The sequence below is a fragment of the Rhinoderma darwinii genome, chromosome 4, assembly GCF_050947455.1.
Source record: "Rhinoderma darwinii isolate aRhiDar2 chromosome 4, aRhiDar2.hap1, whole genome shotgun sequence".
In the NCBI taxonomy this organism is placed as follows: Eukaryota; Metazoa; Chordata; class Amphibia; order Anura; family Rhinodermatidae; genus Rhinoderma; species Rhinoderma darwinii.
In genome coordinates, this window is record NC_134690.1 from 150,196,995 (window position 1) to 150,213,546 (window position 16,552).

Consider the following 16,552-nt stretch of genomic DNA (forward strand, 5'->3'; position numbering starts at 1 on the left):
TGGTGTGCAGACCTTGTGAACTTTTTGACGGACGCACCTTGTTGTTTTTCAACTCGATCCGATGAACTTTCGCAAGATCTGTTTTCCAAGCCACTATCCTTTTTTTAAAGTCGTGGTTCTGAGGGCCTGGGCTTTCTCTGAGCCATGTTGAAGGCCAGGAAACCTCAATCAGCCAGGGTGTACTACCGTACATGGAAGACTTATTTCTCCTTGTATGAACAGCATGGTGTCCTCCTGATGGTATGCTCCACACCTAGGATCCTGATCTTCCTAAAAGCTGGCCTCGATCTAGAACTTGGATTGTCTTACTTGAACCCCTTCCCGCACCATGTCATAACTGTACGTCATGGCGCGTAGGGAGATGTATATGGCGGACTTCGGTCTAATCCTGTTCTATACACTGCAGGTTTCAGTTGTGTATTACAGCTGATAACTCGCACTAACGGCTGGAATCTGAGAACTCAGATCCCAGCTATTTAACTACTGTTAAACCCATCTCTCCCATCGCCCCTACTCCCTCTTGACGTGAATGCGATGTGCCGATGGTTGTCATAGCAGCCTGCGGGCCTTCATTAGGTTAGTCTGCCATCTTGCTTCTCCTATATAATGGCTGCTAAATGGCACAATACACAGCAATACATAACGATTGTTTGTTAATGTCCTCTGGGAGGGACTTCAAAAATTAAGGGAGTGGAAGGTAATCTGTCAACAGAAAATTGCCTACTAAATGTGCCCCAGTATTTAGTAGGCAATGAAAAACCCTTTCCCCACATACCTATTTTATTATGCAATTCCTAAACGTTTGAGAAAATTCAGTCTTTCTTTATATATGCAAATTGGGTGCAAGTGTAACTCGGGTGGGCCTTTCCACCACATGTGCTACTATTTTTTTCTGGCAAACACGCCCCTCTGGACAGACGTCACCAAACTATATGGTGACGTTGCAGTAATTTTCACCCTAATCTTGGACTTGCGCCGTTACCTCTCACTACGGCGCATGCGCAGTACGCTCCCTGCTCTAGCAATCAAGTCCAGCTAGAGCAGGGAGAATACTGGCCATGTACATAAAATAGGTATGTGATGAAAGAGTTTTTGATTGCCTACCAAATGCTGTTCCCCGTTTTAGTAGGCAATTTTATGTTGCCAGATACACTTTAAATTAAAGTTTATATATATATTTATATATATATTTTTTTTAATAAATATATATGTGTGTGTGTGTATATATATATATATATATCGAGTCACGTTATTTTGACCACCAGAGTAACTGCCGTGTGCAGCACAGACAGCAGCTAGACAGGCTGGGAGTGACTTAATAAGGTGCTGGTAGTTTGTCTCTGGTATCTGGAACCATGCTGACTGCAGTGCATCCCACGTTTGCTGAAGGGTGTGTGGGGGACGACACAGAGCGAAAAAAAAAGATCCAGGTGGTCCCACAAATGCTCAATTGGGTTCAAGTCTGGCAAATTAGGGGGCCAGGGAAGTACTTGGAAGTCTTGGTCGTGCTCTTCCAACCACTGTCGAACATTTCTAGCCGTGTGACATGTCGCATTGTTTTGCTGAATGATTCCATCTGCCCCAGGGATGACTAACCGCATGTATGGGTGTATGTGATCTGCAAAGATGGATTCATACCCAAATCGGTTCAGAGTGCGCCCAGAGAATGCCATGAAAAAATTACCCAGACCATAAGGGTATGCTTACACCTATTTTGAGCAGTTTTTCAGGCCGTAAACGGCTACAAATGCGGGGGGCTCCAAACATCTGCACATTGATTTTAATAGGAAAAACGGCGTTCCGTTCCATATATATATATATATATATATATATATATATATATAAACACACACACACACACACACACACGTGTGTGTGTGTGTATATATATTTATCATAAATCCTGCAGCACTCCAGTAGTAGAGTTTAAACATGATTTTTTCAGTCAATGTAATAAGATACAATGTTTCTGTCCCACCGTGGGACCTTTCCCAAGCATAGTGAAACAATCAAACAGGTGGTATATAAAGCATGTGTTTCATTTGCATAATTAACATTCATCAAAATTTATATATACAAATCTAACAAGAAATATAAATCCTTAAAAGAGACCCACCAGGTCAAATGTGTATACATCCGTGTTAGTGAATAATATAAATATATAAAAACACAAACAAACATAAATACAATGGTATAATAACTTGATTAGTATTAATCATAAATACCACAGGTGTTTAAAGAGGCTGACACTGCAGGACCACTCACCAATCGGAAAAGGAATATGATCATCCCATAAATCAATGGGGGGGGCGAACATCCATGTGTTGTTTAACTATATAGCGTCTCTCAAACGCTATGGCGCATGTCCAAGTATCAGCGCAGGAAGTTTACGGTCGCTGCGTAACCTGGTAACTATTATCGGACATTGCGCATGCGCCACAGTCTAACGGGACATCGCTATATTTAGTCAAATGGAAGACACATTTAAAGGTCACATCATACGATCATCACAGGGGAATCAATATATACTATATCTATTAACCCACTAGAACGAGTCTGATCAACATTTGGCCATCCTGGTATACTATTACTGGTAACTAATGGAAGCAGGAGACATCACAAATAATATCAATACCTCTTATTCTCCTATATGAACATATATAAATACATCAAAAGAGTATTTAAAATGATGATCCACACGTAGACTCTGGGTCCCTAATCCACACTTCTGTGGACTATGGTATCCCGAACCCAGGTCCATGGGTAACCATGTATCACTTTCATGTAAATGGATAATTCCACTTATACCTATTAATCGTGTATCGGATCAAAAGGAGGAGCCAGCTTACACAGTGGCTCAACTTCTAGTATGGTTAAAAGCAATTACTGGGGCTGATGTATCGATGTCTTCCGCTATCCAAATATACACCAGGAAAAATACATGATAACAAGCATAATATTTAATAAATTTCCCCAAATGGTCAAATTCACAGATATCCTCAAAAAAAATGATGTAAAAGAAACAGTATCTTGAAAGAGACATTATATATATAGAGATCTCCGATGGTGTTGAGTGGTCCTAAAGATCTTTTTCTGTATGTCCTAAATCCGTAAAATGTTTCGCCACTGGTAGATCACGATTGTTCTTGCAGATAGAATGTCTATGGTTGTTCAAGCGAGTCTTGAAATCTCAGGTAGTTTCGCCTACGTACAACGAACATGGGCACCACAGCACATAAATCACCTAGTCCGAATCGCATGTAAAGTATTGTCTAATTTTATACTCCCTATGTGTAAGGGGATGTTTAAAAACATTACCCCTACACATAAGGGGGTAATTAACGCAAGGAAGGCATGGAAAATTCCCCACTTTTTTGGTTTGAGTAGTCTAGTCTAGATGTCTTCTCAATCGGAGTGCGAACAAGTTTATCACGCAGAATTTTTGGGCGTCTGTATGACATAAGGCGTGTATTATTCAGTTCTTCAATATGCTTGTAGCTATTCTTAATAACACCCCAATGTCTGTTTTAATATTTTAGACAAGTCTCCACTAAGGTCATTATAAATTGAAAAAAATGGAATACGTTTTTGTATATTGGATTGTCTAGAATGCCTAAAAAGAGTCTCTTGGGTGTTGTTTTACCTCTATCTCTATGTGTATGCAATTGTTATCTGCCGTAACCCCTTTGTGAGAAATTGGACATCGTTTTGTCTAAAGCTTGGTCTAAATTATTTTCGGTGTCCACCATGCATTTTGCCCTAAGCATCTGGCTATAAGGGAGTGAGCCTACCATTTTTTTGGGGTGACCGCTTTCAAATCTAAGTAGTGTATTTCGATCTGTTTGTTTGGTATAGAGATTAGTGTGAAAGGAATTGCCACAAATATTCACCAGACTATACAAAATTGGATTCACTTGATTTAACTTGTTAATAAAATCTGAAGTTTCTCTGATGTAGGACCTGGTGTTTGTAGCAAAACCACTCGATGCCCTATCAACAAAGATAGATATGTTGCTTACCAATGAACCTCTGCCAGATACAATGCGGCGAGCCGTGGGATTATGAAGACCTGTATGTATCTTAGGTAACAAATATAGATAAGGGGTATTAGGATGTTCAATGGTAAGAATTTTTTTGAAAGCATAATCAAGAATACCCTCCTCACAAGCCTGATCAACCAATGTTTACATTTTTTTCTCAAAATCCCATCTTGGATCACCTTTCTATACGCTTCCTTAATGTATGTGTTAGTGTCCATAACCACGACCGCACCACCCTTGTCTGTTTAAATGGTGAGGTCGTGGTTATGGACTAATATCGATCAATAGCCAGCATTTCGGTAGTTGTGAAATTATGGTGTATTAATCCCCCATCTTGGCTGTTGATATGCAATAAGTCAATATCCTTCTTCACCAATTCCATGAACACCTCGATAGGGTGTTCTAAGATTGGTGGTTGTAACTTTTATTGTATAATCCAAAATCTTTCAGACAAAATTCATCATTGACAACTCTGGGATTAGTATCTAAAGAATGAGTCAAACCAAATTTTTAGCTTAATACTAATAATAAAACTATAGAAGTCCAATTCTAGACCAAACCAGCCCATATGTTGATTAGGGCAAAAAGACAGTCCCTTTGATAAAACTTGTAACTGTGAAGGTGTCAAAATAGAAGAGGCGCTATTTACCATTATTTCGGTGGATTCCTCCCCTTGTTCAGAGTATTCCTCATGCCCTGTTGTCGCGGATTTTTCTGTTGGTGAGTTCTTCCTACTTGTGTGTTGTTTTCGGCCTGCTATTCTTGTGCTTTTTCCTTTGGTGGAATTCGTGTACTGTTGTTGCCTAAGAGATTCTCAGGATTTTGACCTGGTCTGTGTTTATATTCATCGCTGTTAGGCATTCTATCAAAATTACGTCGCTTCTGATACCTTTTTGGAAAGCCAGTGGAGGATTCAGATACATTAAGCCAGGAATAAACACGTCCTGTTTTATAATTGTTTTGATCTCTGTATTGTTTCCTCTCTTTAGTTTCTTCTCCATAGGTTTATTAAAATCATCTGTGGATGTAAGTGTTTTCAAGATGTTCTCAAGTTCCTGAATCTTGGTTTTCAACAGACCCAAATCTCTTTGAAGAAAGTCCATATTAACCAGTTAGTGACCGCCCCATAGTGTTTCTGCGTCGGTCACTAACGGGCCTTATTGCGATGCAATAGACTTTTTACGTCGCTGCATCGGAATAAGTAAACAGATCAGGGAGCTGTCAAATCTCCCTGCTCTCAGCTGCCAGAGGTAGCTGAGGGCTGGGGGAGTCCCTGCCCGAACGTGTGAGATCGATATTAGTATCGATCTCACCCGTTTAACCCCTCAGATGCGCGGTGCTCAATAGCGTGCACCGCATCTGAGTTGTTTTGGAGAGAGGGAGGGAGCTCCCTCTCATCCCACCGACACCCGGCGATAAGATCGCCGAGTGTCTGTGTCTCCGATGGCAGCCGGGGGCCTAATAAAGGCCCCCAGGTCTGCCTGTAATGAATGCCTTCTAGATCATGCCTCTGGCATGACCTAGCAGATGCCTGTCCGTTTTACACAGGCAGGCATAATACACTGCAATACAGAAGTATTGCAGTGTATTATAAATGCGATCGGATAATCGCATAGTGAAGTCCCCTAGTGGGACTAGTAAAAAAGTTTTAAAAAAAGTTTAATAAAAAGTGAAAAAAAAAATGAAAAACCCACTTTTCCCCCTTACAAACTGCTTTATTACCAAATAAAGTAAAAAAGTTACACATATTTGGTATCGCCGCGTCCGTATCGACCGTGACTATAAAGCTATTACATAAGTTAACCCGCTTGGTGAACGTCGTAAAAAATAAAATAAAAGCCATGCAAAAATTGCTGTTTTCTTTGAATCCGGTACTCCAAAATAATACCGATAAAAACTACAAGTCGTCCCACAAAAAAAAAAAAGCCCTCCTACAATTGCATCGGCGAAAAAATAAAAACGTTACGGCTCTTCAAATATGGAGACAAAAAAACAAATAATTTTGAAAAAAAATGTGTTTTCACTGTGTAAAAGTAGAAAAACATACAAAATTTGGTATCGTTGCAATCCCAACAACCCACTGAATAAAGTTTTTGTTATTTACACTACACGGTAAACGGCGTAAATTTAGGACGCAAAAAAGGGTGGCGAAAATTGCTGGGTTTTTTTCTATTGACCTCCCCCCTCCCCAAAAAAGTTAATAAAAGTTAATCAATAAATTCTATGTACCCCAAAATGGTGCTATTAAAAATTACAACTTGTCCCGCAAAAAACAAGACCTTATACAGCTATGTCGATGCAAAAAATAAAAAGTGTATAGCTCTTTGAATGAGACGATGGAAAAACGTAAAAAATAGCTTGGTCATTAAGGTCTAAAATAGACTGGTCATTAAGGGGTTAAGCAGAATGACTTCCAACTCGTGTTTACATATTTAAGATGAAATTTATCGTGATGCATATGCATAGTCGGTCTCAACTGAGATCTCATCCCACGTGGGACCATACAATTTCTGTAGTATGGACCAAGTGTCAGGAGATGCAATTCCACATTAACGCGTCGCCTGGACTCGGTTTCAAGATTACGTTTCACATCCAATAATGACGGTACACTTAAAAAAGACACATCACCTTCAGCTCCATTCAAAATCCTCGCTATATCCATCTCCGTAAAAACAAAAGTATTGGCTGAAGACGTACCATTTGAAGTTAAAGAGGCTCTGTCACCAGATTATCAAACCCCTATCTCCTATTGCATGTGATCGGCGCTGCAATGTAGAGAACAGTAACATGTTTGTTTTTTTTTAAAAACGTTCATTTTTGGCCAAGTTATGAGCTATTTTATATATATGCAAATGAGCTTTGAAATGGACAACTGGGCGTTTTTTTTCCTCGTTATGTCCAACTGGGCGTGTATTGTGTTTTTAACTGGGCGTGTTTATGTGTATGACGCTGACCAATCCGTGACCAGTCAGCGTCATACACTCCTCAACATCTGCACGCTCCTCTCCTGAAATATTCTGTAACAGAGCTACGTAACGTGATTGGTTTATATGCAGGGTAATGAACATACAGACAAGCAGTAGAAGACTGACTAAGGGCTGAGCATTTCATTGAATTCAGTCTTCTACTGCTTGTCTGTATGTTCATTACCCTGCACATAAACCAATCACGTTCTCCGAATATTCACAGCGCAACCAATCTGAAAGTTTACAGTGCTTGGGAATAAGTGACTGGGGCAGAAGAGGATGGAGGCGCAGCCTTATATAGTGGATCGAGCGGGTTCCCCAGCAGCATTTTAAAAAAACAGGATCCTGACCTGTCCACAGAGTTTGAGGCAGCACAGAGTATTTCAGGAGTCGCGTTCTGCTCCCGTAGGTAAACGGGGTAGCAGCACTACGAAGACCGCACGGAGAATTCACCGGCGGTCAGGATAGAACGTAGCAGCTAGATGAGGGGAACACACCCAGCTGCTAAGTGAGACACAGCACAGCGCGCTTCCAACACAACCGTGCTGTTAGCTATACAGCTGACGGCTGTTAGCCGTGCAGTAGGATCTTGTGCGGGGTGGTGACTTGCCAATCATGTGAAGGTGTTATTGAGGACAGGAGTGGAGGAGAGGTAACCGACTGAGAGCTACGTAATGGTAAGAGCAGAGTTCACAGCAGCACAGAATATTTCGGGAGAGGAGCGTGCAGATGTTGAGGAGTGTATGATGCTGACAGGTCACTGATTGGTCAGCGTCATACACATAAACACGCCCAGTTAAAAACACAATACACGCCCTGTTGGACATAACGAAAAAAAAACGCCCAGTTGTCCATTTCAAAGCTCATTTGCATAAATATAAAATAGCTCATAACTTGGCCAAAAATTAACGTTTTTAAAAAAAACTTTACTGTTCTCTACATTGCAGCGCCGATCACATGCAATAGGAGATAGGGATTTGAGAATCTGGTGACAGAGCCTCTTTAAGGTATGTGCCATAGTTGAGAAGTTGGTGCCAGCTTAGTGGATCCACAAATACACAAGCAGAGAGTAGCAGCACTCAAAAAGGATTCAAACCGTAGTAGCGGGTGCACAGCAGGTCATCCTGATCCAAGGATTAGCAAATATTAATGAAGAAATTCTGCAGCTCTCCAGTAGTAGAGGTTAAACGTGATTTACCTTCACCTGTTTGATTGTATCACTAGGCTTGAGAAAGGTCCCAAGGACAGAAACGTTGCATCTTATCATTATGTTGACTGAATAAATCACGTTAAAAGGGGGGGGGTTTACATTTACCTATATCAGTAATGTGTAACAAATATTATAAAATGTAGATAATTTCATCTATTTTAAGTTGCCATAAAAGACATTAGTGTTGAACGCATAGCAAACGTCCCATGCTACATGCGTAATATAAATACCTGTTTGCCGGAAGATAAGTACATAATACTTGTGTCGGAAGAACGTTGTTTTTTTTTATACCTTACAAAATTTATCATGACATCAATGTCCCAGTCCAACAAATTCTCTTCAGACATTTGTTATTGTGTCGTTCCAGGTACTGAATCTGTATCTCTAAGCCGATTGTTCATTATTACTAAAATTACTGTATGTCATTTATTGGTCTTTTCATTATTTTTATAGAGACATTAGAAAAAATGCCCTTCTCGGTTTTAAACCGTTCCTTTACTGGACCTTTCTAGGCTTTGGGCATGCCTTGATCTTCTTTTTTGGGTCTTACTTTCTTATGGGTGAAGATACATCTCTCCTTGGCAATGGCCAGGTATGTATCAGTTTATCTTAGTAGCTGTGAGTACTATTATTACTATTACTTTCTTAAAATATGTTTAACTGGATTAAGGACAAAAGTTATTTTTAAATGCTCTCATGCAAAGTTTTTTATAAGTTAGAAACCATTATTTTGAAATTGCAAAATATATGCTGCTTGCAACCGCTACAGAAAGACTTTGACAAGGTGTTAGCATGGGTATTCAATTTTGATGACTGTACAGATGTGTCCTCCCTTAACGTATCTCTAAGGCTATGTACACATCACGTCTTGGCTGCATTTGACGTATAAGTCGGGAAAAGCTCCTGACTTATACAATAAAAGTAAGCTGTGACGGATGCCTAACCGTATGCATTTGTCACCCAAACCCTATAAAGGTATCCGTTTAACAGAAACGTCATGAACTCTCATGACCCTGATCATGTTGTATCCGTTAAACGGACACCATTATAATATATGCACCGTTACACTCGAGGTTCCCAACGCAGCAAAGGTCACCTTATCCGCAGACTCTGGCAGCCTGGTCTCCCCATGATTGGGATTCTCTGGGATCCATTCCAAGAAACAGTGCCACTTTTGTTCATGTCTTAAATGGGAATGAACTGCAGTACCAGACACAGCCATTGGACAAGCGTGGTGCTTTTTCTGGAGAGAAAAAAAAGCTGACTTTTTTTTTCTTCTTTCTAATCCTGGACAACCCACATTAAAAGCATATTAATAATGCTATTCATATCAGCTTACTGAAAAATTAGGTTACATCTGCCCATAGAAGTCTATGGAAAGGGGAGGGTGAGGAGGAAGCAGGAGCAGAGTGAGAGACAGAGCAGAGAGCGACAAATGCTACTGCAGTTGCTAGTAAGTGTTCTATCTTACCCCAATGCTGGATTCACAGCTTCAGTGCTTCTTACCACTGTATGTTCTCCTCGATTCTGCTGCGGCTTCTATATATGTGATCGACCGTGATAGAAGAGAAGAATCCTGCTCTCCTATGTGCAGTGTATAGAAGACATGACAATTAGGCTCCGCCCACTAGCTCAGAGAAAACTGAGAATTCGTGCTAGCAGAGGGGAAAACTGCTTTAAAAAAATGCCATAAATAAGTCATATAACGGCCAGAAATAGTGTTATTCCTCATCTACACACACATGACCGCTTATTTTCAAAGTCACCTGAAACGGCAGGTACGCTTTAAAGTGCATGTCCACTTTATAACCAATTTTTATTGCTTTAATGCATCTAAAATAAACAAATGAGCTACTTTGCAAATATCCTTGATTAAAAATATCCTAATGTTTTGTGTAAACCGCTTCTATGCAGACCTTTGTGCCGCTGGTTGATGCAGCTGCTGCTTCATGGTTGCCAGGTACAAACCTAAAATGGGTTGTGATCCTGCAATTGTGTTATTCCTTGCATCTGACCCATTGCTCCTTGCTAACCAACAGAGAGTAGAAGAAAAGCAGATGGAATGGAGTAATACATGACTGCAGGATCGGACTATATCCGGGTTTGTTCTTGTAGTCTGTTGTCACGGAGGCACATATTTTTTTGTCGGACCTGTAGAAACAAAACCCGATATATTTATTGGAAACTATTTGAAAATGTGTTTTTTGGATAGATTAGAACTATAAAATAAGACATACCCTGTAAGCATTAACCATGTGGTATCCAGTGATTTCTTAGACAGAAAAATATGATACTGTTGTCTTTCTAAACCAAATTATAGCAGTGCGTTGAAAATGACTCCTTTACATGACACTTTAACATGTAACTAGTTACCTCCCACTTTCAAATGTTCATCTCTATGCTGTGCTCTTGCTTTATCTCTTGGCTCTATTTTTCTTCCTTTCCATGCTATGCATGCCATCAGACATTGAAGCCTAACAGGCGACTGGTAAGAGTATCCCTGTAGGAGAGGAATAGTTTAGAAGTAATTGTTTTGCTCATCGTAATTTGCGATTAGCATTGTGTTGCAGAATTTGAACAACTCATACACTCATCTCTTTAAAAGGTCCGAAAAGTTTTGTTTTTTAAATTTAAAGTTGGGTTTAATTCCTCACATAGGAATATCCTACTAGGGGGCCCATAATGTTCAGATCTATGGTTCTCGTGGTCTGTGTATTCAGTCTTGATAACCAAATGGGTTTCATGATCTACCTTTTTCATTGTTTCATTGTCACCTTTTACATGATATTACAGAAAGACATTGTCCTTCCTCCTTGACCCTCTCTGCCCCACCCGCGGGAACGTACGCTTCATTGTCTTGATGTGGTTAGAGTGGTACGCATCTACCTTGCAAAAGCTGAATCCTTCAGACTCTCTGATTTTCTTTGTGATCCCCCGAGGCCTTGACAGGCTTCTAAGGCTGCCATTGTTTGTTGGATTAGGTCTGTGATCCTGGAATACAATTGGTCCAGGAGCAGGGCTCGCCCTTTTGTGTTACCGCTCATTCCACAAGGGCGGTCAGGGCATTCTTGGGCGTATAGGACAATCAAGATTCTGGCCTCCTCTGATGCCAGCCTTGGTCGCAATGTACTCCAAACTGCTGTGTGTTAAGCGGGTCGCACGGTAGATTCCTGCTTGTGCCCACCCAATGGGACTGCTTTAGGATGTTAAACGTTAACTAAATGTTCAACAAATTTCTGACAAGTGATAATGACATGTCAGAAGTTTTGATCGCTGGGGGTCTGAGCACTGAGACCCCCACCGATCGCTAAAACGAAGTGGCAGAAGCGCTCGTATGAGCGCTGAGCCACTTCTTTTCTGTTCGGCTTTAGTCGGAAAGCCGATGTAGAGGTGTACGGACTCAATAGAAAGTCTATGAGCCTGTACACTGCTACATCGGGTTTCAGAGACATGCCAAACAGAAACTAAGAGGCTCAGCACTCATACCACTTCTGCTGCTTCATTTTAGCGACTTGGTGGGGGTCTCAGTACTCAGACCCCCAGCGATTAAAACTTCTGATATGCCAGTATGACGTCAGAAGTTTAAATGTTTAGTTGCCCTTTAAGGAAAAATGTTATTTGTATTCGCCGTAAAATCCTTTTCTTATTGAATTCATTGGTGGACACTTATTGGGCCGGAGTTTATTGATGGTTTGGTGTTTATATCCTGTTTTCTTCTGCTACTGCTTATTAACAAAACTGATCAGCTCAGTGTCTGTGGCAAGGGTGTGGCCTGCCTTGGCATAGCCAACCTTTTTTATTGACAATGGCATATACCCAGTGCTATGTCCCCCAATATATTAGACGAGAATTATTTTTTTTACGGTGAGTACAAAAATCCAATTTTTGTCACTAATTTTGCATTGTGTGGGCTGTTTCAATGCTGAAATAAAACCGTTACTGCATCTGTGAAAGCTCAGAGCCCATTTTTCAAATCTGACATATTTCACTTTATGTGGTAATAACTTTGGAATGCTTATACCTATCCAAGTGATTGTGAGATTTTCTCGTGACACATTGGGCTTTCTGTTAGTGGTAAAATTTGGTCGATTATATTCAGTGTTTATTTGTGAAAAATAGCAAAATTTTAAGAAAATTTGGAAAAAAATAGCATTTTCTGAATTTAACCCCCTAATGACCGGGCCTGAAAAGACCTTAATGACTAGCTCAATTTTTCTGTTTTTGCCTCTCTGCTTTTCAGCAGCCATAACTTTTTATTTTTTCATTGACGTGGCTGTATGAGGCCTTGTTTTATGCGAGAGAAATAGTATTTTTTTTCCCCACAGTTTTGGGGTAAAAAATAAATTTTTAACAGCGTGAATATAGGAAAAAGCAATTCTCACCATAGTTTTTCTTGTTTATTTTTTATCCTGTTCACGTTTCACGCTAAATAACCCATTCGATTAATTCTTCAGGTTATTACGGTCGTGTAGATACCTAATGTGTATTTTTTTTGTTTTTATTTAGTGTTGGGACTTTTTTTATTTATTAATTTTTTTTGTTACCTTTTTTTTTTTTTAAATCTCATCAAGGGATAACTTTTTTTTGTCAGAAAATCCTTTTTATTCAATTTTTTTTATGTAAAACAGAAGGTTTTACCAGAGAAACGCAACTCAATATTTATTGCTCAGATTCTGCCGTTTTGAGAAATATCCCACACGTGGCCCTAGTGTGGTAATGGACTGCAGCATCGGCCCCAGAAGCAAAGGAGCACCTAGAGGATTTTGAGGCCTCCTTTTAATTTTGACAAGGAATAAAGGAGAAAAAGCTCCCCAACATTTGTAAAGCAATTTCTCCCGATTACGGCAATACCCCATATAGGGCCATAAACTGCTTTTATGGACAAATGGCAGAGCTCAGAATTCTAGAAGTGCTATTTGGCTTTTGGCATGTTGATATTGCTGGATTGGTTTCTGGGCGCCATGTCGCATTTGCAGAGCTTATGAGGTACCAGTACAGGGGAAACCCCTTTAAAAGTGACCCCATTTTGGAAACTAGACCCCTTGAGGTATTCATTGTAGTTTTCATGGGTGCATGCGACTTTTTGATCAGTTTTTATTCTATTTTTTAAGAGGTGTGGTGACTAAAAAACAGCAATTCTACTATTGTATTTTAGTCTGTTTTTCTTTTTTGTTTTTTTTACAGCGTTCACCGTGCGCTATAAATTACATATTCACTTTCTTCTGCTGGGCGATACGATTATGGCGATACCATATGTTTATAGTTTTTTTTATGTCTTATGGCGTTTGCACAATAAAATACTTTTTATAAAAAATCATTTACTTATTGTGTTGCCTTATTCTAAGAGCCAGAACTTTTTTCTTTTTCCATCAAGAAAGCCGTGTGAGGCTGTGTTTTGCGTAACAAACTAGTTTTGATCAGTACCATTTTTCCGTACATGCAACTTTTTGCTTTATTTTTATTCTATTTTTTGGGAGGTAAAGTGACCAAAAAATTGTGATTCTGGTCTGGTTTATTATGATTTTCTTTTATGGCGTTCACCGCGTGGGATAAATAACGAAATAGTTTTGTAGTTCAGGCCGTAACGGACGCGGTGATACCAATTATGTATAGTTTTTGTTTATTTTAATAATGACTGTAGTGCAGTGTATTAGAGCTGTCAGCTACTCGCTGACAGCATGCATAGTGGGTCATGACGTTTATGGTGGCTTAACCTCTTAGAAGCCGGGATCACGGCTTCTAAGGGGTTAATCAGCGGGTACACCGCGATCGGTCCCCGCTGAATTAGCTGCGACAACTGCTGTACGAGACAGCAGTTGTCACACACAGCTCCTGTATGTGTCGGGAGGACGGCCGAGATGGCCGTTCCTCCAGCGACGTACTATTCCGTCATGGAGCGTGAACGATGGGCTTACCATGACTGAATAGTATGTCAAGGAGCGGGTAGGGGTTAAAATTACTCTGGAATGGAGAGAGTACAAGATAAGAGGTGTATGAGGGAATGAAATGGATGAAATTTTTATTTTTTTTCAAGAAACACAAGAATTTGTCTGCTCCATTTACAGCTGTTTGCATAGATTTACATATACTACTACGTTACTAATGTAATACAATGTCACATTTCTTTTTAGATGTTCGGGAACTGGACCTTCGGAACTTTGGTGTTTACAGTTATGGTTTTAACAGTTACTATGAAGGTGAGTTTCAAAATCTTTCCTATATCGAAAAGGTGTGGTTTAAATCACGTTTGTTATGTACGTTTATAGTTTACGCTGGGAAAGCATACACAAAAGGCATATCCACAGAGCTCTATTAGCCCGACAGATGCCGAAAGTGTCTTTTTGGCGTCCTTTGGGGCAGTATACAGTTAGAAATATAGTACAAAATGGTGTAAAAGACCACAGTATTCCATACACCTGAATCCAGCAAAAAACAGTATATGGAGCGGTACAAGGTTTTTCGTTTTATTTTTTTTACATTGGAGCCTTAGGTTATATATGCAACTGTATAGCATCTGTCACAGGCCTCGATTGGACATATACGTAGGGAGCTTTTCTTGACTTGTACCTCCGCCAACTCTATAGGGTATGGGTCTACAGCACCTGTAGAAGCCTGTGCACAACTCTGCCCACCCACTTCCCGCCTTTAGCCCACAGCCGTGCACCACTTTGGGGTTCAGCCCTAATGACTTCATGAAACCCCAGAAAGAGCTGTATATTTAATCAGTGGCAGGCTTGAGCTATCCAGTTAAAACATTCGTAGCTGCAGCTCCTTCTCCCACCCAGCCCTCCCCTTCTCCAGCTTCAATTATGAACTACATACACATTGGATGAAGCAATGTGGTAGAGAGCTGGTGTAGGTGCTGCAGTAGTAACCACTGCTTCTTTCATCTGATTGGCGGAGCTCTGTGACATCACTGCCAGGGATTCCATGTTGTAAGTTTTGTCTGTAAATACACCTTCGACTGTGTGTCCTCTGCGTCTGAGATAAGTGCTCACAGCCGCAGCTACTATATACAGCACCTTTCATGTGGCTGATGGTGGCAACTGATAACAGAGCAGCACCCGCAGAAGCTGCTTGCCAATAGGCATCTGAAAGCAGCAGGCCGACTGTGCCGTAGTTGTTATAGAGAGGGAGTGGAAACCGTTTGGGCGCTGTATCCCAATGTATGCCTACAGAGTAATATATGTTGCAACCTTTCGTCGGCGTTATATGTTGGAAGGCTTTCCGACGTATACCTCTGACCTCTGTATAACATATGTGTAGTGCCCGATTTTTTAAGAAAATGAAAATGTCCAGTAAAAAAATGTAAAATAACTTTGTAAATCCTTTACTTGAGCAATATAGAAGTTCTTCACCATTCACACCCAAAGGTTTCTTTGGGGGACACAGCCCCATGGGTATAGGCCCTTTCCAGTAGAAGACTGACACTATGTAGGAAGAAATGTTGGCTCCATTCAGGCAGACCATACCGTCCCACAGACCCTGGCTAAATCCGTTTTAGCTTCGAGTCCATAAGAGGCAGACATGACCGGTTTTCAGGTCTGCTGCCATTTTTGTTTTCTATTAATATCGTTTTATTTATTTTTATTTCCCTTTTAGCTACAGATGGGTTGCCAGCCTGTTCACAGCCTAGTCGACCTCCTGCAGGTGCCGGGATTCCAGGCAGTTCCCTGCACTGACTTTCCCTCACCGCCGGTCACCTAACCTCTCTTTTTTTTCTGCATCCACAGACCGTGTGCCAGTAACCTCACTATCAGCGCGAGGTTACTGCAGAGGTGACCCTACAAACACCCTAAGACTTTGGAGTATGAAATTCTCATCCCCCTCCCCCACTATGGGTATTTTATGAATTGTCCTCTGATGTGTCCCATTGAGACTTCTTACTATTGAAGGTGTACCCTAATCTTGGTGGGGGAGAGGTATTGTTTAATGGGAGGTGACACCTATTTGAGGAGATATGGCCGCACATTCGCCTTGTGGAGTTGGTTTTTTTCCTCCGGATAGGCCCTCTTATAGGGGAACCAGCTTCACATTGCCTATCTATGCGTTTCCCATTGAAATATTCCCTCCGGCCAAGTTTTCAAATTTAGTACCCCGTCAGCAGCAGCTAGGCCACAATCAGCCACTTAGGCCACTTAGATCCTGACAGCTATATCAGCCAGCAGGCATCCTCTCGCTGTTCTTGTCTGGATAAGGGCAGTTGCTTCCAGCGAGGGGTTTTCTATAAGGCGGGATTATGTTCCTTAGGCATATTCTCAACAAGTGAGCTACGTTCTGACACCATTTCAGCAGCGCTACTGAGGACCGTACTTCTTTTTTGCTGCTACTCTAGG

General features: G+C 40.8%; 1 protein-coding gene across 2 annotated transcripts in view; it reads left to right on the forward strand.

Annotated features, from left to right (window-relative positions):
* ATP11B (ATPase phospholipid transporting 11B (putative)) overlaps positions 1-16,552 on the forward strand; it is a 178,029-nt gene that overhangs the window by 118,229 nt on the left and 43,248 nt on the right. For both annotated transcript variants that reach the window (XM_075861675.1, XM_075861674.1), the window contains exons 25-26: positions 8,670-8,808; positions 14,348-14,413. In XM_075861675.1, the coding sequence (XP_075717790.1) occupies positions 8,670-8,808; positions 14,348-14,413 (205 nt within the window). The remainder of the gene's footprint in view (positions 1-8,669; positions 8,809-14,347; positions 14,414-16,552) is intronic.